Consider the following 25,810-nt stretch of genomic DNA (forward strand, 5'->3'; position numbering starts at 1 on the left):
ATAATTTAAAAAAAAAAGATTTGTTGAAAGCTTAGTGGTGCTGGTGAAGTCATGCAACCGTAATGTAGTTTGTTAATAGACTAGGCCTAACGTTAGCTTTTTACTTTCATTGTTTCAAAATGAATAAAAGTTTTGTTCACTTGTGAAGATGAACTTGATCAACAAAAGAATCATATTTTTTAATAATCCAATTCTTTCTTTTTTTTGTCAAATAAATCCAGGATAATGCTAACTGCTGAAGTGGCCTTGTGGCCTACAAAATACATAATCCCTGCAGCACCTCTATTAATTGCAACTGCACGAAAATCTCATTTTGTGTTCCGTGGAAGAAAGAAAGTCGCACTGTTTTAGAAGGATATGAGGGGTGAGTAAACAATGACAGAATTTCCATTTTTGGCTGAACTATTCCTTAGGGGTTAAGTGGCTTTGAGAGGGAAAGTGTGTTGGGTAAGGCTGAGGTTGGATTGAGAAGGGAACACAAGGATGAGAGTGTTTGTTGTAAGATGGGGAGAAGGGAAACAGAAAGAGAGCGAGAGATCGAGGTTGGTCTGAGAGACTGTGTGTGTGTTGGAATGCTGAGGTTGGAGTCTGCGCTCATGTTTCCCTCTGGTTTTGAAAATCAGGGAGCCCTGAGCCCATTAGGAGACAGACTCAGAGCAAAGCCAGGGCCTCCAGACCTTGCCAACCACTCTTCTCTCTCTCGCCCCCTCTCTTTTGTCTTCCTACTGAGGCACTCACTTCAAAATAACCTCTTATTTATGCTCTCTCTCACTCATCCTTTACTTCTTCGCAGGCACTCTATCATTTTCATTTCTTTGTCACATTGTTGGCTTCTCTCGCCCCTCTCGTCTCTTTCCCCCCTCCTGTCCTCCCCCTTTACTCTTCTTCTTTCTTTCCACTTCTCAACTGTAACCCCCACAACTTGTCCCTAAATCCAATATCATTTTTTTCAGCACAGGTCGTGTTTATCAAAAGACGCTTCCCGTAAGGTTATTTCCTGTGATGCAATGTAATAGGCATCACGGCTTGGTGCCATATGGGTCTAGTTTGTGTGCACCCCTAGTAAATGAGTCAGACAAATGTTTATAGTAGTACTCACATTCTGTACTGACATTTAAAGGCATTCTGTCATTATTTACTCACCCTCATGTCGATTCAAACCTGTAGGGCTTGCTTTCTTCTGTACAAAACATAAGGAGATATTATTAAAACACTTTTCTTTTCTTTTATCTCCATAGAATGAAAGTCAATGTACTACCAAAAAAAACAGAAACACCCTTCGTAATATCTTCTTTTGCATTCCACCAAAGAAAGAAAGTCCTACCGGTTTGGAATGACATGAGGGTGAGTGAAAGAAACAAAATTGTCATGTTTGAATGAACCATCCCTATTTAAGGCTTAGTTCCCCCAAAAATGAAAATGTTGTCACCATTGACCTTCATGTAGTTCCAAACCCATAATAACTTTGAAACGCATATTAAGATATTTGTGATAAAACCTGAGAGATTTATGTCCTTCCATTAAAAGCCCAACACTTGTAAAATTAATCCACATCAATGGACTGGTTTAATCCAAGTCTTCTGAAGAGACATGTTCAATTTTGTCTTTTATTTACATATAAACATTGATCAGTGCACATACTATATAGAGCCCATCAAATATGGTAAATGGTAGCCCAAATGTGCTTGCTTGATACATAAGAAGAACCAATGAGACTTTTGCATGAGTTACCATTTACAATTGTTTATTATGTGAATTAAAGCCTAAAATTCACCATATATTGTAAAGTGATCATGTCTCTGCAGAAAAACTGCTTAATCCGTTTGGATTCATTTTACGAGGCCTTTATGAACTTTTTAAAGAGTCAACATTTTGGTGGAATGGGCTTTCAATGGAGGGACAGAAATCGCACAGGTTTCATTCAAAATATGTTTTTGTGTTTCAAAAGTCTTATGGGTTAGGAACAAAATAGAGGGTGAGTAAATGACGACAGAGTTTTCACTTTTGGATGAACTCTCCCTTAGGCTATTGAGGTCACCAATTATACCACATGTAACACACAGAGCGGGTGTGAAATTGATTCCTTGTCTAGTTTAACATGGACTGATCTATATGAAAGACCCTTGAAATGTGAACACGGTTGTAAAACAAACAATTTTTCCTCTGAATCATGACATGTTGCTCTCTCTCTCTCTCTCTCTCTCTCTCTCTCTCTCTCTCCTTTCCTTTCGCTCTCTTTTTCCACAGGCCAGTCAGCAGCTCCCCCTCCTTATTGACTTCTCTCCACTACATGTTCTCATCGTCCGAGCATTCCCTCCACCACGCCGAAAAGCTGTCTCTCATTTTCCCACTGCGCTCTGGTCTGCACTGGGGGCTTTAAAGGGGGGCCGGGGGAGCAGACCCCAAACGACGTGGCAGAGTGTGTGCGTCTATGTGCAGACCGGCATAACCACACACCCTATGAGGACAGTCAAATGAATACGATGGGATTTGTTCACATTTCCCATAAATGATTTCTGTCCACTAGGGTCTCTGGAATGAATTACCAGCGCTGCCAGTAATTCATCAACAGCTACATCAGTTTAGAGAGGAATTTCACTGATACCAACCATGCAATTTCAATAACCATCGGCGAGGTTACGGGGGGATAAACTAACAGACAGACATGGAAGGAATGGGAGGAAAGGCAGTTACACAGGGTAAAGTCAAATGAATATGATGGTTATGATTGTTTTTTTATTGTGTGTGTGTGTGTGTGTGTGTGTGTGTGTGTGTGTGTGTGTGTGTGTGTGTGTGTGTGTGTGTGTGTGTGTGTGTGTGTGTGTGTGTGTGTGTGTGTGTGTGTGTGTGTGTGTGTGTGTGTGTGTGTGTGTGTGTGTGTGTGTGTGTGTGTGTGTGTGTGTGTGTGTGTGTGCGGACACATTGAGCACTACAAAGCTTTCTTCTCTAACTTGCACCTCTAAAAGGTGTGTTGGCTCCAATGCATTGTTAAAGGACACATTGAGCACAACAGGAAAATGGAGGCTGTGGGAATACTGGCAAAGAGGAAGTACTTCCCTCAAACACACATACATTTACTTGCACACATTCCGACGTTCGCACACACACTCCCTCCGCACACACAGACTCACTGGCCCCCTGCAGACTGTGTGGGGGGTGGTCAGTAGGGCTGATTTTGGCAGTGAGAGTCTGAAGGAGTCGTACAGCACTGAGAAATACATTATCTCGGGTTTTGAAAAAAAAGCACCAGACATCAGGGAAAATATTGGACGGCAAAACCACAATGAAACCCTGAAGTGAACATAAGACTGAAAGGAACAAGATGTCCAAGGTTATGCTTCTCAGTTTTAAGGTAAACTAAGAAGCGATCTGTATCGAAGCAATGAGCTGCATTGATTTTGTTCGTTGCTTCAGTGGGTATGAACGTTATTCACATGAGAGTTTGTTGCTGAACTGAATCCACAGTTTGCTCAGATCTGAATCACATTTTGTTAGATTCGACAGTGTCTCCTCTGTCACGATATGTTACATCATATGCACCCTGCCCAGTGCAATCAATTACCCATAATGCTGCACAATGCATCCATGCTGTTTGTATTTGTGAGCCTTGGTGGTAAAATAGATAAGTGTCAACCTGGGGGGGCTTCAGAAACAAACACAAACATACCTCCTAGATTACAATAGCAACCCTTGCCGTGCATGTTGGGAACACAGGGCAAAATTTCAACAAATCACAACACATCCTATTCAGAGAGCCATTTCTTCATCTGCCTCTAATAAAACACATTCACAAAAGATCAAATGATTGTCATTCTTTAACTAGTGTTGTTAATGTTAACTTAAACTAAACTAAAAATCAGTTGTCGGTAAGTGAAATAAAACAAAAAATGCTGTCTTGGCAAAAAAATATGTTTAAGTTGAAGTACTAAAAATAAAATACAAATAAATAGATTTTTTTCCCTCAAAAATAGCACAAATAAATATGAAAACTGAAAATATAAAAATAAAATCTAATCCAAAATATTAATAAATTAATATTTAAATAAATATTAAACTATCTCTTTGACACCAGGATTTTGAAACCAATCTTTGGTATTTGGCTATTTTATTTACTTGTTTGTCTAATAGGTTTCTAAGCTTTGACAACAGTAGTGTAATTGCTAAACGAATTAAAGTCATTTTTTTATTTAATATAGTTGTATTTTTTAATAATAATTCAAATATTTGAACACTCACTCTGTCCTGTATGTTTCGGTGACTATGGTCCACCTTCTTTTTCTTTCTCACAGTCTGGTCCAGTATACTTGATTGAAGATTTCAAGGTCCTTCAGCTGAAACAATATAAAAGTTTGTTTAGGTTAGTGGTGTGTGAGTGTGTGTGTGTGTGTGTGTGTGTGTGTGTGTGTGTGTGTGTGTGTGTGTGTGTGTGTGTGTGTGTGTGTGTGTGTGTGTGTGTGTGTGTGTGTGTGTGTGTGTGTGTGTGTGTGTGTGTGTGTGTGTGTGTGTGTGTGTGTGTGTGTACGTGCGTGCGTGTGTGTTAGCGCAAGCTGACAGGGTTCATTTCATGCCAGCTACTCAGTCATCCTTCAAAGCAAGGTCTGGGCCAATCAAATCCACAGATATTAAGTGTACATGCGCAGTTATAATCTAGCTTCATTGGGTTTTTGTTTCATCAATCTTCATTCTGTCTATAATCGAATATTTGTGTGATTAAATACATCACACATCACTTCTTGTCTTTTGTCACAAGCATACAATGTCAATTGTAGTCCGATTAACATGAATGCATTCTGAACGAAGCCAAGCTACAATCAAAATATCTGACTTGTAAAAAATTCCCTTTTTTTCTCACAGCGATGCCATAAAGAACCATTTTGGGTTCTCTAAAGAAAATTACAAAGAACAGTTCTTAAAAGAACCAATGACATTTTAATTATCTAAAGAACCTTTTTCCACTATAGGTAAACCTTTTGTGCAATGGAAATGTTTCATGGATGGTAAAGGTTCTTCACGGAACAACGGTCGCACATAGAGTAGATGCTGATTAAGACAGATTAGACTCTACTTGAGGTCTAGAGGTCTAAAACATCCATGGTATCCTCAGGTAAACACACCTTAGCTAGGCTGTTAAGGCATTTTCTTCTTTATTAGAGTCATGTATACGGGTTGAAGGCAGGTGTTAGAGCAGTCAGGCATACGCTTGCCTTGGGCTTCACATTAGCGTCATGCTCCACTGGCTTTTTTCGCAACCTGGCTAGCACTTCCATACAGTGACTGCCAAGCTCTCTTTTAGTTTATATCTCAATCTTGAAAGGTATGTTATAATATATCCAATGAGAATTTCAAACAATTCCCTCAGTGTGACTTGACTGACACCACTTCAATGAATTAACACTAAGACAAGCAGGCAAATTTATTTTCATAAGCCATCGTGCTAGCTTCTGCAGAATATTAGTAATCCAAGACAATAATTAAAGATTAGTGATATTCTCCACACAGTTCTTTCTCATTTCTCTCTTCATATCACAGAGCTTAGCAAACACAAACCCTTGGAAACCCATTTTAAAAAGACCAAGCCAAAGTCAACAGTCCAATCATCTCGCTTGATTCAGTTTGACGTTTGACTGATGTAAAATTAACATTTCAACGCCTGCACCAACAGCAGATAACGTCCTGTCAGTCTAGCCAATTACCTTTCAGAAATACAAGAAAAACATTTCTGTCAGATTGTGTGATGGATGGCCATTCCATGTCTGGTTAAACCACTAAACTTCCATGCAAAACTTGTGTTTTCTTTTCAAATTGCAGTGGCACTGAAGCAGCTAAACAGATGCCAAATGCAGTTTGACTATTTCTACAGCCTCTGCCCACAGTTTTACAGTTAATTTGTTACCTGTAAACAACCAAATTTCTTATTAGTCGACTTCTAGTTAACCGAATAGTTCGAATGGAAAGGATGCTTCTAACAGCTTTGAGAGACAGTATCGTAGTGAGAGGGGGTGGAAAGAGAGAAAAAAAAAACTAGAGTCATCCGCCTCCTCTCACACCTCCACAAAAGCACAGGACCGACACAAGGTGGGAGAGCAGGTCGCTATGGCAACTGACGAGTGGCCTCCAAGGAGAGTCACACACATCCCCCAGACTTCCTCAATTAGCTGCACACACACACACACACACACACACATATGTTAGGGAGGGTTACAGTGCTTGTTCTGAATGGACATTTTGGTTGCTCATTAACACAGGGTGAAAACCTATTTCTGGACTGTGTCGAACATTATTTATCACATTTATGATGTCTTTTTAATCTTCTTTACTTACTGCTGCATTTCTTTATATGTGCAGTCTCCTTATACATCAGAGGTCACGCACTCCTATATACACTTGGGAATGGTGACCACATACCATTTCATTGTGCAGGTCATTGACATGCTGGTGCATTGTTACCACTGGCCCAGTGGTGGTTTACTGTGGCGGATCATTTTTGCCATGTAAGCAACTGAGCTTGAAGACCAAAATATAATGCCCCTAGCTAGACTATCCAGACATTTCTTCATCATTAAGATGCTTTTAGATCTCTGTTAATCCTCCTGAGCTGTTAAAGAGCGATGCAAATCGACGCAAGATGGTTTATTTACTTTTCTTCATTCCCAGAGGAATATTTTATTGCTCAGAGGTCGGAATTTCATTGCTCAGGAGACTTAGTGGAGATCTTTGGTTTATGTCATTGAAGTATCAACTTTCTCTTAGATGTTTCTCCTAAAAATAATGGTTCCAAAAGAGGGTTTGCCACAGATTAACCATTTTTGGTTCCCCAAAGAACCATTTGTCTTATTGTGAAGAACACTGACAATCAGAAGAACTTTTTCTCCACTTTAAGGAGCCTTTTGTGCTTTGGAAAGATGTTTTGGATATTAAAGGTTCTTCATGGAACCACATATTACTGTGTAGGATGTATATACTGTACATACTATAGTGTAAGAGACATTAATAGAGACAAAAATGAGAAAATTGTTGACATATAATAAGAGAGCTATACAATTAATGTGTAGCTGATGAGAAATGTTTAGTTCATATTCAAATTTCTGACTTTTGAGAATAATTGGAGATCCTCCTCCAGAAAGTTGATATAAAGCACTTACATATAGATAAACACCCACAAAATGTTCAGTCTGGCACTTTCTGTCTCTCATATGCACATAGACGCACACACACACACACACACACACACACACACACACACACACACACACACACACACACACACACACACACACTCCTTGTCCTCTTGCCTGGCAGCCTGAGGGTCCACCCCCTCCCTTCATTCAGCTTGGTCATGTGACTCAAGCTCTGTGAGTAGAACAGCACCGTGTGAGCCATCCATTCATTTCCTCCTGAGAAACACACGGCGGAGGAGGGAAGAGAGAGAGAGAGAGAGAGAAGGGGGTCACATCAGAAAGTGCGACAGAGGAAAACAAGACAGAAAAAAGGCAGACAGGAGGACGCTCTAAGGATAGTGGTTCTCGCTCTCAATTACTGAGGTTAATAAACAAGGTCAGTACTGTCCGATGTTTTTTCTTTCAGTTTACCACTTCTTAGTCTGTTAGTTTTTTAGGACCTGTCAGCTGTCATTTAATTGACAGTTTCAGTTGGCACTGTAAATAAGAGCTCCTAAATTCCTTTATTTTAATAAACTTTAAAAAAAATAAAATAAAAAAAAATATGAATATTTATACTTTCAATGTTATATAACATAACTGTACATTTATCAATAGTACTTCTCCATTTTAATAGCATAAGAGTTAGTATTAAGGTGGCAGAAGTTTTATTAGGGGGTTATTTAAAACTTTTATGGCTGTTAACATATTTGTGTAATTCTTTAATATGTGACTCCTGACTTTATGACCTGGCTGAATTCTTAATCTTTAATTCTCCATGTTATTTTAGTGTATTATATTGATGTGTTTATAGTTTTGCTGAGTTTTTGCTGCATGTTTTCTCTTCCTATTTGTTTCATGTCATATAAGGGCTGCTCAGGCAGTCTCAGCTATATAAATAGTTCTCTGCACATTTATGAATGTTATATAAATGCTATATGATTGGTTTGTTTTTCTTGTGGGTACTTATGAAAGACTCCAGGATTGCATTAACTTCCTTTCTTTTTCTCTCTCTCTCTCTCTCTGTCTGTTTCATACTGCTTCAAATACTGACTAATTAACATTACATGATAAATGCAGTATATGTTGTAAGTATAAGAACTGCACAGAAGAACAATGGCTTTGTTGTAGACCAGTAAAGAACTAGAGCTGTTACATCTGTTGGTCTGATTTTGCATGGATGATTTTGTCTCTCTCCATCTGCCAGTGGTTTCCCTCTCAAGTATGTGACATGGTTTTCCTAGCCAAGTCAATCAGACCTTCAAAGCTCTGACAAATAATTAGACATCATTCAAGAAAACCACAGCACTATTTGCGTTAAGTACAATTTAAATAGCTATAAATATACAACATCCTCTGTACCGCAGAACAGAAACCGCACCTGAGAGTTCCTCCACAGTGTCGATTGCTGTCTGGTGTCTGTCGCGTCTACACCGGATGAGCTTTGTGCTGCAGTTGCATGATGAGGAAGTTTCGGGGGTCATTGGGTCTTGTGTTTTTGGAAGCATTTCTTCACCTGAAGCATCAATAAAATAAGCAAACTTTCCTTTCACTATGGCGCTTATATGACCCAGTGAGTCAGCGGTAGTTCTGGCAGGTTCACCTCTGGGTGGTTGTTGTTGTAGATGGTCTTTAGGAACACAAAGTGGGCGTGAAAGAGTGCTAAAGGGTGAATGTGTGGGCTTCGTGCAAACATGATCTGAATCAATAGTTTGAGGGGGTGTGAATCAGGTGTGGAAAGAGTTTTTGTGTTGTAAGTTTTTAGAATCCCTGTAATGGACTGGCCATCCATCCAGGATGTTTCCCTGCCAATGATCCGAGACTCTGGGATAGGCTCCAGCATCCTTATGGCCCTACAGGACAAGCAGATTGAAAAAAATGGATGGATAGGAGTTTTAAAAAAATACTGTACTTAAAAAATATATATATATATTTTAGTCGGTCTGCGTCTACCTAAAAGTAGTTGTGGATCTGTAAAGACACATGTTAATGTTTATTCAGATATGGTATGATAAGAATTAGGGTTGTCATGAGTAGCATTTCAGTAGTCAATATTACAGTGACATTTCATGATTCTTGATATTTGGTTTCAATTTTGAAACCACGGCAAAAATAATACAATAAAATGTACAATAAATACATTTTAAATTCAATTATTAAATTAATATTATTTATGTTTTTATTATTTATTTACTGTGTAATTAATAAAGAACAAAGAAGTAAACTGAATTGACCTTTAATTAAAATTAAATAAATAGGTGTAATGTGGTATTTATTATTTATTTACTATGTAAATAGCAATACAGAATAATTAATAATAAATGAATTAAGAGCACTGTATGTTTTTATTATTCTTCTCAATATTGTTGATATAATATACAATTTTAGAAAGAAAATGGTACAACAGCTGTCACTCATGCAGCACTCTTTTAGAAGGTACTACAACCTTATTTCCCCCTAAAGAGTGCATGTAATATACCAAAAAGGTACATATTACCTAAATAGTGTGCTATTACCTTTTGAAAGGGTACATAGCCTCTGTGACAGCTTACTTTGTATAGGATAGTGTATAATATACAGTAATAGACAGTGCCAGACCTAATGCACAGATCAGATTATGCCATTTTTTGTCTCACCGTTTTACATTCACTGACTGTGTTTACATTAATAACTCAAGCCAAATAAGACAAGCCTTTTAGCTAAGATCATACATACAGACCAAATTGTACATTTGTTCAATGTTCACATGTGCAGCAGCTGCGAAATGTGAGCGTTCTTCACAGAGACGACGACACTCGAGTACCAAACTGAGTACTCTGTGATACCAATAATACAGAAAGACTGGTATTGATACTTTTGTTTACTTTTAGATTATCATCCCTAGTCTCCATATATTCATTGGAACCCAAAACAGTTCATGGAATTTTAAATCGAAGTCAATTTAGATATGTACTTTTCTTGGCACAGAAACCCAGATGCTTGCACACAGACATGCACTTACACAAACCTACACACATGTGCACAACACAAATCAGAGGAACTAAATCTCCTTTATGAGTCACCAGTCTACAAAGCGTGAAGTGGCAGGGTGGTTCCTGTACAGTACGGGAAACAGCAGATCTCCCAAGTGACCGCCTGGCCCATTAAACAGAGCTCTGCAAAAGGGCTCCAACCAGAGCCTGTAGCGGATGCACTTCCTGCGAACACTTTGACTGAACTTTGACCTCTGACCCCACAACCACTCCTGGAGGGACCTGACCCCCAAACGAAAGAGGAAAAGGGAGAGAGTTTCATGTGGGATCTGTTCCTGGTTAGAGATCTGTCAAAGCCAGACAGTTGTCTTCAGCTCAACTGCTGCTGTCAGTGCAAATTATTTCGGAAGAGCTAAAAGCTACAATTTTTCTCAACCTCTTTACGTCTTGCTCGCTCTGTCTCTCTCTCTCTCTCTCTCTCTCTCTCTCTCTCTCTCTCTCTCTCTCTCTCCTTTTGGTCTTCACCTGCAGTTGTTCGTTCGTTCACTTTCTCCACTTTTTCTTTAGTTGCAGCTGTGAGATTTCCAGCCTCACCGAGGGCAGAGAAGGAAAAACAATTCTTACCCAGCCCTGTGTGAGCATGCACTGCTGGAAAACAAACACAGCTGCCTTGCTCATTACGAGCAGGGGCATTATAACACTCAGGGAAAAGGGCTAATATTGTTCAAGGGGTAAAAACTCATGTCTTGTGAGTAAGAAAAATGAGTGCTTTGTGGTCATTATCTGTTTTGGAAGGGCTGCGTAATCTCTAGCGATCACATCCTTTCCTGTCCTCCTTTCCTTCTGCTTTCCTTTTCTCTCTCTTCTCTCTTCTTTTCTGTAAGTTTACTCTCTGTATGATGTTCAGTGTCTGGGTGGTTAGCAGTCACGCTAGTTAGCATGCTTGGTTACTGGCACTCAAGCTGCACTTTAGGGGCCGAATCTTTTCTGGCACTGTTCTAGAAGAGGCTCAGGCTTTCCCACAATGCCGAGGACAGCTGGGAAGGGCTATCGCTGCCCCCTGAGTCTGCATAGCCTAATGGGAATGCGGGCAGATCTCTTCCAGCTGTGAAACAGGCAAAACTTTCAAACACCTTAGTGGGTGGTTATTTGCACTGGGTGACATATTGAATAGTCACAATATATTTGCAATGCTTTTATGGTGATGTAAACTTACCAAGTAATTTAAATTATGGCTATTAAGTTTACTAAAAGTTGGTTTCACTTTATTTTGATGGTCCCTTTGATGGTCCATTCAACACATTCTGTTGACTAGTAACGTTGCACCTACATGTCTACTAACTCTCATTAGAGTGTTAGTAGAGTATTAGTAGACTGGTAGGGTTAGGGTTAGAATAAGTTGACATGTACTTGCAAAGTTACTCATAGTCAGTATAATGCCTGTTGGAGGACCATCACAATAAAGAGTTAGCAGATATTAAGCAGACAGTCTGGTACTCATAATGAGAGTTAGCTGACATGTCGCTGCACTGTTAACAGAATGTTCAAAATAAAGTGTTACCAAAACATACCAATGTCCTTATGCTAATTTTGTCTCGCCTTGTCTATATATATATACATATATAAAATATATATGACATACATATGGCACAGAGTGGGCGTCCCAGTCCCGTTCACCCTTTACCTTTCTGTTGCTTTTCTGGTCTTAAACACTAATGGCACAGTGCCATAATTAAAGGTAAATTAAAATAAAATTTAAAATAAATAAATGGCATGTAGGTATTAATATACTGTATACATTGATGTATATTACAATTTAATGCTGTATATATTAAATAGCATTCTGTTGTATGTTAATTTAGTGAAAAACAGTGGAGAACATGCCTTTAGTTTTTGTGGAGAAAGTAGTTTTTAATGTATTTTGTTTCCTCCATTGATTTTATATCTAATTGGTTACAACAATTTCAGAGCAAATGAATAAATATCGATACTTATATAAGCATTATTTGAAATATAAAGTGAAATTATAAAACATAAAACTATCTAGATACTATATGTATTTTTTGCTATACCGCCCAGCCCTAGTAGTTATAGCCATGCAAGCACAGCACAGAAAATGTTTGTCCTTTCCAAAACAAAATAATTCCCTTCTGTATATACTTCACCAATTTGAGAGCAATCAGAGGTGTGAAGGCAGCAAGATGCAACGGCGTACAAAGTGCAAAATGGATTGCTCAGCTGAGTACAATGAACTATAGCTTTTACTACAGTTGTGCTCATTAATTATGATTTAGATCAGACACAATCCAAAAATGTGCCTCTCAGAGGCTGCCTCTTAATGGAAAACAGGAAGCCAGTCCACACAGTCACTATATGATTAGTTTGGCTGAAGTCACTGTCTTGCACTGAGTCAACTGACCTGCATTAGGGAATGTTAAAATAATTTGATGGTTGCCCCTATTTTACCGAGCTCTCATTCTCAAGGAGCACATTTTTCTTAAACTCTTCACGGTCGACGCCACACATTGCACAACATTGCCTAATAACATGGCCTTCGGATATTGCGCAACCTGGTGTGTGCCAGACCTCTGATAATAAACAGTTTGACGGCATGCGGTTCAATAGTTCAAGTCAAATTACACACATCTGTCTCACCCTGTCCAGCGGAACACCAGAGAGAGGGCTTCAGATGTTTCTGGCCCGCTGTCTTCATGGAAGAGAGCACAGCAAACCAGTCCAAGCTGTGACCGAGAGGCCATTTGTCATCTTTTTGGCCTGATCTGGGAGCAGGCTTGCTTAGTAACGTCTTGATCTTCACCATTCTAAAACGATCTCGAAGTTTCTTTTAACACACTGTGCGGTATCAGAAAAGAGCGGATGAAGAAGATATTACAGACAAGTAGATGAGAGAGAAAAAAACGTAGACTGCATCTTGAGGTTTAGTTGAGTTGTTTGCAAAACAGGAAAAACAGTTTTTAACACTTTCACTCTTCAGAGCGCAGTTACTTTCATCGACTTAGAGACAGAAAAGACACATGGTTGGTTTCAATTTTCCACCTGATAGATGGCTATAGACATTTGACAGACTTTCCATTCACATACAGACGCTGTCACCTGTATGGCAAGAGGCAAGTAGGTCCCACATGAGGTCAGTAAATACTAACCTATGCGCTCCTAACACTGACAGATTTAAATGGAGGGGTTCCAGGCTCCTCTCAAATCAATAGCAGATGTGCAAGTGAGCGTGCTCACTCCTAGTTCTCTCTGAAGGCAAGTGGAAAATGCAGAAGCCTGATTTTTTAAACTAAATTTGAGGAATCTGCAGGAGACGTTCTGTAGTGTTTATTTACTTTAAAGACTGTGAGGAGCAGATGAATCTTCACACAAAGCATTGATTGTGAGGCTGAGAGAGAAGGCCATTTCATCCATGAAGAGCATTCAAGGATTTCATACATCAACATCTTGTCTAGAATGTTTATTATTGTAGCCATAATGCCAAAATCTCTTTACAACTACTGATGATAGATCACCACTAGGTGCGTTAAATGGGCCGCCAAGAGGTCAGTCAGTTTGATCAAGAGTCCCTGAACGATCACTGACTCAATGAACTCTCCAACTACCATTTAGTGTAGTGTTTTATCATAGTTTTTGGGCCACCTTTGATTTTTGAATTGAATTGTTGACATTTTTTCGAACTTAAACTGACAACTCTCTTAGTGCGAGTTTATGGACTGTCAGCAATATGTACATGTTCAATCTAGATAGATCAGAAGTAAAACCATATATAGGGGTGAATTCAGGTTGATTGTGACACTTTTTCCCAGTCATGGTCAATGGTAAAAAGTGTTCCAATCAACCTGAATTCACTCTAATATATAAGCATGTAATCACCGCCATGCTGATATTCCGACCAATAGACCAATTGTGAGAATGCAATTGCCTTTTTTATTACACAGCTCTCTGGAATACTTGATTCTGATTGGTCGATTTCGTCATCCGGCAGTCTAATATTTCTTGATAACAACCGCCCATTCACATGGCGTAACTGAAACCAGCGCTACTTTGTTGTCTCTTTTACTACACTCTCTCCTGCGGACACACTCTCTGAAAATGACCTCAGAGGTCGGCATTATTCATTTTACAGTAATATTGTTGTAGTCTTTGTCTTGATGTCAGACCATTTGTTAGATCCTTAGTAGTAGTTTAAGATAATGAGCAGGTATGATTTTAAAACAATTTCAAATAAATGTCAATAATTATTTGTTACATGAGAAGTGTGTGTTGACAGTACATCCTTTGATTATCTATCTATCTATCTATCTATCTATCTATCTATCTATCTATCTATCTATCTATCTATCTATCTATCTATCTATCTATCTATCTATCTATCTATCTATCTATCTATCTATCTATCTATCTATCTATCTATCTATCTATCTATCTATCTATCTATCTATCTATCTATCTATCTATCTATCTATCTATCTATAGCAATGTGAATTTCCAGAGAGAAAATCCCCACCGTTGGATCACAGTTGTTTGAGAATCACTGATGATTTAGTACATCTCCTCAATAACGAGACATAAATAACGAGAACATTCTAACAGAACATTCTAAGAACCAAGAATGAGAGAATATTATTTATGAGCATATTTAGTGGCATCACAAGTTCAGATGAAATTGTTCAGAGATCTGCTGAACAAGAAGAGTCACTTCAGCAGACTGGAATGTTTATATTAGTAGCCACATCTGTTCCGGCATTGTTTTACTTCAAGGGTCTGGCCAATCAATTCTTTAAACGTTGCTGTGCATTCACAGTTGATTCAAATAGTGTAATAGCACACCTCTCTCGAGCAATTCCTCACACACACACACACACACACACAATCTTCTTCTCTCCCTCACTTTTTCTCTCTTGGAGGTTTGACAATGTCCTGGCTCTATCCGACAGACGTTGTCCTGCCAAGGAAAATGAGCTCTGTTGAAATGGAAAGTCTGAAGTCACTCAGGGCTTTTTGGCAAAAGACAATTACGCAAAGCAGGAGACTCCAGAATAAGTCTGCATCTTGGGGACGGATCCAGAGCAGTGTCTTTGGATCTGCTCAATTTTTCAGCACAATTACTAAGATCAATTTAAAAGGAGAGGTCTGATCTTGGAGCAGTATCTTAAAGCGTTGGGAGTAAAGACCCAGTTGTGTCTGTTATCTTTCCAGGGGAGGAAGGAGAAAAGGGAAGAGTGGAGATGAGGAAGGTGTTTGTACAGGAGACATTGTGGGATGAGATTTGAGCCTGGTTATCAGTAGCATGGCAGCGGGCAGGGAGCAGCTCTGACCCAAGGTCACATTCTGATGAGACTTGCCAACTTCCCCACAATAATGTTGAGTCACTACTTTCTCTCCGAGTGAAATGTACCAAGGATGATTTGCTTTGTTAGATCTCATCTGATCCGACAGCATTCTCAGATAGAGATTGTGTCTAATCTTGGCTGACTCAGGCATTAGCTTGTTGCTAAGCTAATGACCCAATACTTATATAGCTCACCGAAATATTGAAAAATATTTAAATAAACACTGACATAAGCTAAAGACCCAGTAATACACACAAATAATGGATGATATTCCAGTAGATAGTGATGTTAGCATCTTATACGCTTATGGCCCAATAGCACATATAAATATTGGATATTATTCCAATGGATCCAGATGTGAGCGTGTTGCTAATATAATGGCACAATACTTCAATAGCACATGAAAATACTGGATGTTCCAAACCCTTTTAAGCAGTCTTCCTGTCTAGCATGCATATGAATCCTTAAATTGATTTTAATTTTGAGGTTAGCATGTTGCTAAACTAATTACTTAATACTTTAATAACACTCACAAATATGCCATTAGATAAAACTACTTTTCAGTACTGAATTAAATATATTTATACAGCTGGTCTTAGCTGGTTTAAGCTAGCCTCCTACCCTGGCCAAGCTGGTGTTCAGCTGGTTGGTCAGTTGCTGCCTACCTTTTGGAACAGCCTTTATGTTGAGAGTGCACCTACAGCCATAAATGCTGTCTAGGTAGGGAGCTCGCTAAGCTTTGTGTAATGGCATCAATTACAAATGTACCTTATAATTCAGACCAAGCCCCAAACAGTGTAAAGGAAATATAAAATACCACAATGGCCTACCAGCCCTAAGCAACCAAACACTTCTAATGGCTTTATCTGAGAACTCACAGAAGCCTCAAATATGTTGTATGATGTGCTACTGTATATGCACACATGAGAACTGGGGTTTTGTCAATCAGCACCTGGGTGTGGTGTGCACCAATGCTTTAAAGTCGAGCTTCTCTAGTAAGAACACTCATGGGGAAGTGAAGTGTCTTCAGATTGGTGCCATTAATGTGGGTTCGGGCGTTCTCTGCCATGAAAACCCAGGCACACATGGATATACACAGCATTTGGAAGAAGGGATTTTAAGTGGGCACAGCCTTTCGGACCCCACCCGTTTCCTGTCTGCCAAGGATTACGGTCATGCACACACACACACACACACACACAGAGAGAGAGAGAGAGAGAGAGAGAGGCAGGTCTAAACTAACCAGGTCAACAGAAGCCAAAACAGTCAGCAGTTTCCAGTCTCTCTAATGAATCTGCAAGCACTGCAGTAACAGGAAGAAATCAGGTGATTTCCAGATATAATCCACCTCCTCTATTTATCAGTGCTGCAGACTTATGAGACGGGACTAACGCCATGACCTCCAATAACCAAGGGAGCATTCAGACTTATGCAACACTTCCGAATGCTCTTTATGCAAGTTTGTGAGCCATTGCTGCCTATGCTTCATTCTTGTAGTGTTCGTTTTTAGTTAAAACAATCATAAAATTGGAATAACTGGGATCAGAATTATTTTAAGAATTTGCTCAAATGTGATTACGGTGAATGACAAATAAAAGTGTTAACGATAAAGGAAAGAAAAAAAATACATGTGCCAAGTTCTTAAAATGTACACTTTGTTTTATGTATGCATTTTAGATGTTTTTCATTAGCCTGACGTCGTCATAATCAGATTCTAGTCAGAATATGAGTCTGATTCTGCTCCATTGGGCTGTGATTATGGGGCGTGTTTCAACCGAACCAGGAAAGAAAATGCCTCTGCACTCAATTGGATAGACCTACAACAAATCAGAGCAAGTGACGCATGTTGAGCGACACATAGTTGTCAACATAACTCAATTGCACGCACGCTGAAGAAGAAGTAGAAGAAGAAGATGAGTGTAAAAGATCTTTGCCGTTGTGGTAAAAATAATTTAAGGATACACAGAGTACTTAACAACACGATCATCTTTTTTGAGAGAAAAAGTAAAGGTGAATGGATATATATGAAGAAGTTTTCCGTTTAGTAAACGAATCTTTGGTGAGATTCACTCTTTGGTGAGGTGGACGGTTACGTTACTGTTGATCATCTGTCCATCATCGTCTAAAGCCTGCCCTGACAATTTGATTGGTCCGAACAGCTCTGGTTCGAGCATAGTTGCTCCACAACGGATCAAGTCCAGACCGAACTTCCCAGCCTCAAATGTTGTGGGTGGGGCAAAGTTCGACTGGCATCCAGGCTAGTTTTTCATACCATTTTATGGAATAATTTTTTAAATATAAAATATTTTTTAAACACGATTTGATGTTTTACAATCTGACGCAGATTTTTTATTTATTTATTGACCTGAGGGAAGGGTTCTGGCAGACCAATCACAGCGCTTGCGGTCCGCGTAGAATTGACGCGTTGTTACATTTTTGGAGAGGTGCGCGTCAGGCTACGGCGTAGGGTACGGCGTATCCAACGCGTCTATGCGTAGGGTACGCCGTACCCTCTGCGTGCACTCGACGCAGAAGTATAAATTGGCCTTTACAAACCACATTTTGCCATAAAAAAGTCAGATATATCTAATATTTGAAGAGACGTGTCATAAGGGTCCTCTTTGATATCACTTGCTGTGTTTTTTTTTTCTCCATGTTGATTTCACCACGACTTGACTTATTTTCAATTATGAATAAGCAGTGAAGCGGTTTTGTTAAAACATTTTAATAAGAAATATTAATAAGAGACTGTGCCAATGGCAAACTAATTTATGGATTTATTTTAGGAATTTTCTTAAATTTTTGACATCAACAAATTAATTTTAATTCAGAAGTACATCCTCATTGAATAGGTATATTTAAGTCAATCAATGCAATGTTTTTTTTTTTTTTTTTTTTTTTTTTAAATCAATAGATCAGATTAGAATCATGTAATTGGCACATTGTCTTCCAGTTAGATTTATAATGGCATTACTGAAGCAGGGACCTAGCATTTGCTAGCAGAGGGTGATTCTGTAGTAGTGAATATAACAGCTTGTCCATTAGAATTCTAGTCATTTGTGCAAGTGTAAATGTTTCACACCTCTCATTTCCTGCTGTCTGGAAACTGGAAGCTATTTGTTGACATTTAGTACATGAACAGTTCACTTTTTCATTTACCATAGCAAGGTTCACACACACACACACACAAAATGTCTAACGACTGCTGTAAACACTGCTGTATAATGCTTCTTTCCTTGCTGAAACTACCTATGTTTAATGGTATCTTAACTGGATGTGACAACATCAGCAATGTCAGTGCAAAGTTATGTATAAGAACATTCCTTATTGAGTAACTAATGGTTTCCCAGATGTTATAATTCCCGACAGTTCCTTAAAATAATCTAAAATAGCAAAACCTGGGGCAATTGTTTTTTTAAGCTGCTGTGCTCACAATTGGAGATGTAAACAGAACTATGTAAATGATGCAAGTGATTTTTCTCTGATTTTTTGATCAGAGTCAGTAAGAGTCAGAATATAATTTCAGCTATAGCTTGTTCATAGTGAAACCAAACTGCGTTCCTGGTAAACATGACTGTAAATTACCTCAAGTAGTAGTAAACACTTCTCAGAATGATATGCTTATTACACCATTTGGCCTGCTCTCTCACATATGCTTACTGTTATCCTCACACAGTTTATCTATTGGACTGTCACTATAAGCGCAGCTCCTATATGATCTGAGACAAATAAAAGTTATACCAAACATATTGGATTTCTCTGTTCCTCACTATGGCTGACTGTCTTACAGAACAACACGGTGTGATATAACACTTCAAATTATTGATGCCTAACATTGTTTTTCTGCTATGCTTCACAGGAACAGTGCTATCAGGATGTTGATGCTGGATGGGATGCCAGCCCTGTCAGTTAAAATCGATCCTGCAGAGTCACAGAGACGGGTAAGAGGTCAAAGCGATGCCACACACGTGTAGTCAGAGGCTTTCAACACTCAAGATGATACATGGTAATTAACCAATATCAAAATCACACGGTCTAAAACATTGCGACCGCAGGAAAGCAGAGTGATGCAAAACAGTGTGTCAGCATTCTTGAAACACCACTTGACCAATCAAATTTGAGGATCAAACCTAACTGTTATACATATTCTGGTGGGTGAATGTCACAAAGCCTGTAAAGACAATTATCTCAGTCCTAAATAAGGCTTTAATAAATAAAGGAAAGCTACACTGAGAAATATTGGGGGTTTTTGTTACAATTTTTGAGATGTAATATTTTCAAGACATTTACTTTACTCATTATTTACAATATACACTATATTGCCAAAAGTATTGGGACACCCCTCCAAATCATTGAATTCAGGTGTTCCAATCACTTCCATGGCCCCAGGTGTATAAAATCAAGCACCTAGGTATGCAGACTGCTTTGTGGAAGTCAATAGCTACAGACCACCAGACTTTGTGTGACCTTCAGATTAGCTCAAGAACAGTACGTAGAGAGCTTCATGGAATGGGTTTCCATGGCCGAGCAGCTGCATCCAAGCCTTATATCACCAAGTGCAATGCATAGCATCGGCTGCAGTGGTGTAAAGCACACCGCCACTGGACTGTAGAGCAGTGGAGACGTGTTCTCTGGACTAACCAATCACGCTTCTCTGTCTGGCAATCCGATGGACGAGTCTGGGTTTGGCCGTTTCCTGGAGAAGGGTACTTGCCTGACTGCATATTGCCAAGTTTAAAGTATGGTGTGGGGTTATTTTTCAGGGGTTGGGCTTGGCCCCTTAGTTCCAGTGAAAGGAACTCTTAATGCTTCAGCATACCGAGACAATTTCATGCTCCCAACTTTGTGGGAACAGTTGGCCCCTTCCTGTTCCAACATGACTGTGCACCAGTGCACAAAGCCCAAGGTCCATAAAGACATGGACGAGCAAGTTTGGTGTGGAGAAACTTGACTGGTCTGCACAGAGTCCTGACATCAACCTGACAGAACACCTTTGGGATGAATTAGAGTGGAGACTGTGAGCCAGGCCTTCTTGGCCAACTTCAGTGTCTGACCTCACAAACGCACTTCTAGAAGAATGGTCAAAAATTCCCATAAACGCTCTCCTGAACCTTGTGGAAAGCCTTCCCAGAAGAGTTGAAGCTGTTGCAAAGGGTGGGTCAACTCCATATTAAACCCTATGGATTAAGAATGGGATGTCATTAATGTTCATTTGCATGTAGGAGTCCCAAAACTTTTGGCAATATAATGTATGTTGTAGGGGTGTAACTATACCCTGATTCAATTCATGTCACGATACCAAACTCATGATACGATATCATTGCGATACTCCAAGACATATGGTAAAAGGTTAACAAAAAATGTACTTGTTGATTAAAATGCTAAATTTGGTATTACACTGAGGGTGGAAATGAATAGGCTTGGACTTGGTGCTGGTAACACAATGCGCAGGACAATGGTGATGCCAGAATAAAAGTATTCATGATTTTAAAGCTGAAAATACTGAATTGTTTTAGATGCTTGCACTCTTTCACTGACTAGATTAGGCCACATTTAAATGGTAACATTTCGCATTATCAGGACCATTTCCCCGTTGCATTATTATACATTATATGCAACATTATAGTCATTAAAGGATTAGTTCACCCCAAAATGAAAATTTCCTGATAATTTACTCACCCCAATGCCATCCAAGATGTCCATGTCTTTCTTTCTTCAGTGGAAAATAAATACTTCCGCCCACGTTCGGCGTGATCTTTTCAACGTACGTTATGTAATGCCTGGCTCGCTGCAGACCAGCACAAGACGATCAATTGTGGTTAAAAATTATATACATTAAAATTTTTTTAGAAAATGACCGATTGTTCCGCTAGATAAGACCCTATTCCTCAGCTGGGATCATGCACTACCATTTGAAGCACTTCAGAGCCCTTTGAAACTGCATTGATATGGACGTTCAACATTTGGTTGCAATAAAAAGTCCATTGTGTGGAGAAAAATCCTGAAATGTTTTCCTCAAAAAACGTAACTTCTTTTCCACTGAAGAAAGAAAGACATGGACATCTTGGATGGCATCGGGGTGAGTAAATTATCAGGAAAGTTTCATTTTGAGGTGAACTAATCCTTGAATGCAGTACTAACACTAAAACTCTGTAAACTTGATTTTTTTCTCACAGACTAATTTTAATTTTGGACTATACATAATACAGATTGTCACTATCCACGATACATATTTTTGCAATTTTTGTATTGCGATATATTGTGACACGATATATTGTTACACCCCTAATATTTGTATATACTGTATATCACTACAATAATGAGAACATGACAATGATAATCTTCTATGGCATTGCGGTGATATTAATATTATGGTATTTAGGGGGGCCAATTTGCCTACTTGTAATGAAAATATTGTCACAATGCAAAAACCGTTGTGGTCCTCCCAGAAAATAGGCTTCATTGTCTTTATGCAAAGTGAAATATCAGGAAATTTTCTTACAAGTACCAAGTAACTGTACTTTACTTTGCCTTTAACGTACTGTGTATTGCTTGTCTAGTGGTTTAGATTAAGGTGTCTCATGCTTGGAGTCTTCGGGATACATGCCAGATTTTCAGGCCTGACCAAATAAGCGTATACACGTGTTTTCCCCCTCTCCTCGAGTCCTATGCTCTCTCTCCATTTTCATGCACAGCTAAACCCACACACATAACATTTTGCACCCTGTTTTACCCGTTTTAACGGTTGTCATTGTCGTGCCGTTGTTCGGGTCGTGTGCAGGATGTGCGTGGGACACGCAGCTCAGCTTTGAAGTGTGTTGAATCAACAGGCAGTGCAGATGCTGAAACGTGCTTCTTGTTTGAGTGGGCTCGACGCCAAGCCCCTTTTCTTGGAAGCGCATTGCTCCCCCCTATTAAAGCCGTCCTCACCAAAAGCTATTCGGATTCGGAAAATTAGCCATAATGACTGGTAGCCCCCCATACGAGGGGTTGGATGTGCAGGAGGGGAGGGATAGGAAGGTGGGAAAGGTGAAGTATGAGTCGGGTGAGAGAGAAATGGGGTAGAGATGAAGTTTCAAAACATGTTCCATTTCGGCTGAACAGCCTCCAAGTCAACCACAGTAAAAAACAGAAGGGAAATTTTTGGGCTAGAAATAATGCTGCCAGCAGACCACTTTTTGTCCATGATTTCATTGAGTCTGGGTGAGTGCTTCTGAGTTGTTTGACTGGAATGTTTTGTCGATTTATGTTAATTTAGGTTAACACGAGTCAGAAGAGCACACTTTTTTCCTCCCATATAATAAACAAATACTCTCAATACATACTGTATGTGTTGCTAGCCTCTATGAAGCACCAGCCCCCGGTCTCTTATTTCACTCAGAATCTCCCCTTACAAGTCATTAAAAATGTTGTAGATTATGTATAATCCTTCCCTCTAGTCAGTGACAGACCTGGTTATCACATGATTCTTCGGAAATCATTCCAATATGCTGATTTGATGCTCAGCAACATTTCTATAAACATTTTATAAAAAGAGAGTTCAAAAGAACAGCATTTATTTGACATAGAAATCTTTTGTAACATTATAGAATAATATGTCCTTAGACCTGATGACCTGCCTAACTAATTTTTTAAAAAATGGCTGAAGACGCCTCTTTTTCTTCAACACTTAACCCATTAATACTAACACATACTACTCTATATATCTTTTTTTTTAATGCATAGTGCACTGTAGACTAACTGTGATTAGTCACAGCACTTGCATATTGTTGCCCTATTGTTGGTTTGATTACTTGTATTGCTCTCCTCATATGTAAGTTGCTTTGGATAAAAGCGTCTGCTAAATGATTACATGTAAAATGTAAATTAATAAAAGTATAAATTTTTTTCAGAGAAAGAAAAAAAAACATCTTACTGACACTAAATTCAGAGGTAATGTGGTGGCAATGTTTGGACACGCAGTTTGCTTCTCTCTCATCTGAACACTGTTCCATTGAGATAGCATACGTATAGGCATTTTTTTTACAAGCTTAATTAACCTTGATTTGTCATAAAAAGTTAAATTTATCTGATCTTTTAAGAGAATGTATTCAAATGTTAAAATATATATCTGTACCCACCTATGCTGGCGCGGCACGCCCATTTGTAACTTGAATGCACTCTCAATATGCAAACATTTTACCTTCAGGGGCACAATAGCTTGTCACTGGGGCAGTACCCTTAAAATAACATCTTGTTTGTTTTTTTGTTTTTTAAAGGTTCATAGTTGTACCTTAAGGAACATATTGCTACTCTAAGGTACCAATATGCATCTTTTAAGGGTGAAAAAGGTACAAAGATGTCCTTTTTCTGAGAGTGTGTGCAAGACTTGTTTCATCCACATCCAGTTATGTTACCTGTACAAAACCAGCTAGTTATGCTGCTTGATATTGTAAACTGGTATTTGTTATCATATTTTAATGAATTATCATAATCATAAAAACACTGTTTTGTAGCACAAATACTTTTACTGATTACTACACTTGTTATTCTTCTACTTATTTACGTATGGTGGAAGTCTAGGAAGTCTTGCACACTCACAGAGCACACGTTGCAAAATTAGGTAGATAAAATATATAAAATATTGAAAAATTGAACAAAACAGTCTCTCGCATTTAAAGCATAGACTGTAAAAAAAATATGGACATAGTGTCCGTGACGTCACCCATAGGGTTCTGAAGAGCAGTTTCGAAGCCAGAAAGTTGGTCGTTGCGATCTTGTCAGCACGTCACTCCCGGATAACAGAAAATGGGCAGAGGCGGGACGTGGCTGGAGCTGAGGTGACGTGATGACTAAAAGACAGCAGACAAACGGCTATCCACCTGTCACTCAGTGGCCACGCCCTTAATTATACAGAACTTTATGGCTTTATATAATGGAAACGAATGAGTTATAAAAAAAAATTCACCCCCTCACAGTTGTCATGAAGGGCAAAATTAGCCATGCAGACCAAAACCACAATTTGTACCAGACTGTAAACAAGTTTTTTTTTTCTGCTGTAAAGTTGGGCATTTTAACATGGGGATCAATGAGATTCTGCTCCCTTTTGAAGCCTGTCCCTAGCGGCCAGTCGATGAATTGCAGTTTAAGTCACTTCCGTATTTGCTTCAAGAGAAACTGGGGGAGGTTGCCGCTTGATTTAAAGTGAAAGCTGTCGTCACTTAATCACCCTATAATGTCATCCCAAACCTATGACTTTCTTTTGTGTTCTGCAGAAGAACGTTATACATGTTTTGTGTGAGTCTCTTTAAAGCCTTAAATATTCCTCTAAAACACATGAGCTCCTGTTCCAAAAGTAATTAATAGTTAACTGATCTCCACCTCTTTCTTTCTTCTCAGTCTCCTGTGATCCATGACTATACAGAGATGGGAGTGCTGGTGTTTAACCGCAGATTTCGGACACAGTCAGATGATAGACGGTTCCTGTCCGACCCCTTCCAGACGCAAACAGAGCCAGTGGACCTGTCCACAAACAGAGCCAGAACCTCCCCGTCACTTTCAGCCTCATCATCTTTATCCTCGTCTCCCTCGTCATCCTCGTCGTCAATACGATTCTGTCCACGGTCCCCTTCTTCCATCAAGTCTCTGTCATCTTCATCACCGTCATCATTATCCATGCCTTCATCCTCCTCCACTTCAGTTATAACCCCCGTTCCACGTTTGAAGATGTCTCCGTCCTGCTCTGGCCCAGTGGTGGCATCTCCCCCATCCAGGAGTCTCAGGGGGCAGTCGTTTTTGCACATACCGCAGCTGATGCCTCCTTGCTCCAGCCCGGTCCACCTCCACCCACGGCGGGTGCCGGTGGTGATGCAACCCATGCCACTGGTCTTCACTGGGGTGAGATCGCTGGGCAACAGCAGGCTCATGATGCCGCTGCTGGAGGAAAACAGGATGCACAGGAAAGGTGAGACATAAGCCTCTAAGCGCTGCTTGATTGTCTTACACCGTGTCAAAGGCACATACAACCCATTTGAATCAGTGATGCTGTCTACACTGGATGCGGCGCGGTGCGACACGGCATGGTAAATTTCCAACAAGTAAACTGATGCTCGTTCTATTTCTGATGTACTTTGTGCTTGTGCTACTTCAGGCACGAAGAACAAATGGATTTGCAGCCTCAAGCTGTTGCGGCACAGCGTGACGTGACAACCGTCTCGTCCAGTGTAGACACGGCGTTAGTGACCTTACGACAGATGAATGGCTGACACCCCAAACAGTCAATAAAATTGCTGCGCTGATAAGCCATGTTGTTATAAAATGTATCAATTTGTCTGTCAAACTTACTGAACTG

The 25,810-nt window shown here is 39.5% G+C and overlaps 1 protein-coding gene across 2 annotated transcripts in view; it reads left to right on the top strand.

Annotated features, from left to right (window-relative positions):
- The first annotated feature begins 7,336 nt into the window (after positions 1 to 7,336).
- The window catches only part of klf12a (Kruppel like factor 12a), a 28,876-nt gene continuing 10,402 nt past the window's right edge, over positions 7,337 to 25,810 (top strand). The window contains exons 1-3 of one of the 2 annotated variants that reach the window (XM_079813343.1): positions 7,337 to 7,554; positions 19,340 to 19,421; positions 24,859 to 25,423. In XM_079813343.1, coding sequence (XP_079669469.1) covers positions 19,356 to 19,421; positions 24,859 to 25,423 — 631 coding nt within the window. In that variant the 5' untranslated portion in view covers positions 7,337 to 7,554; positions 19,340 to 19,355. Of the gene's footprint in view, positions 7,555 to 19,339; positions 19,487 to 24,858; positions 25,424 to 25,810 lie in introns of both variants that reach the window. The other variant, XM_079813344.1, reaches the window with a different exon arrangement.

The sequence above is a fragment of the Gobio gobio genome, assembly GCF_949357685.1.
Source record: "Gobio gobio genome assembly, chromosome: 3".
Lineage (NCBI taxonomy): Eukaryota > Metazoa > Chordata > Actinopteri > Cypriniformes > Gobionidae > Gobio > Gobio gobio.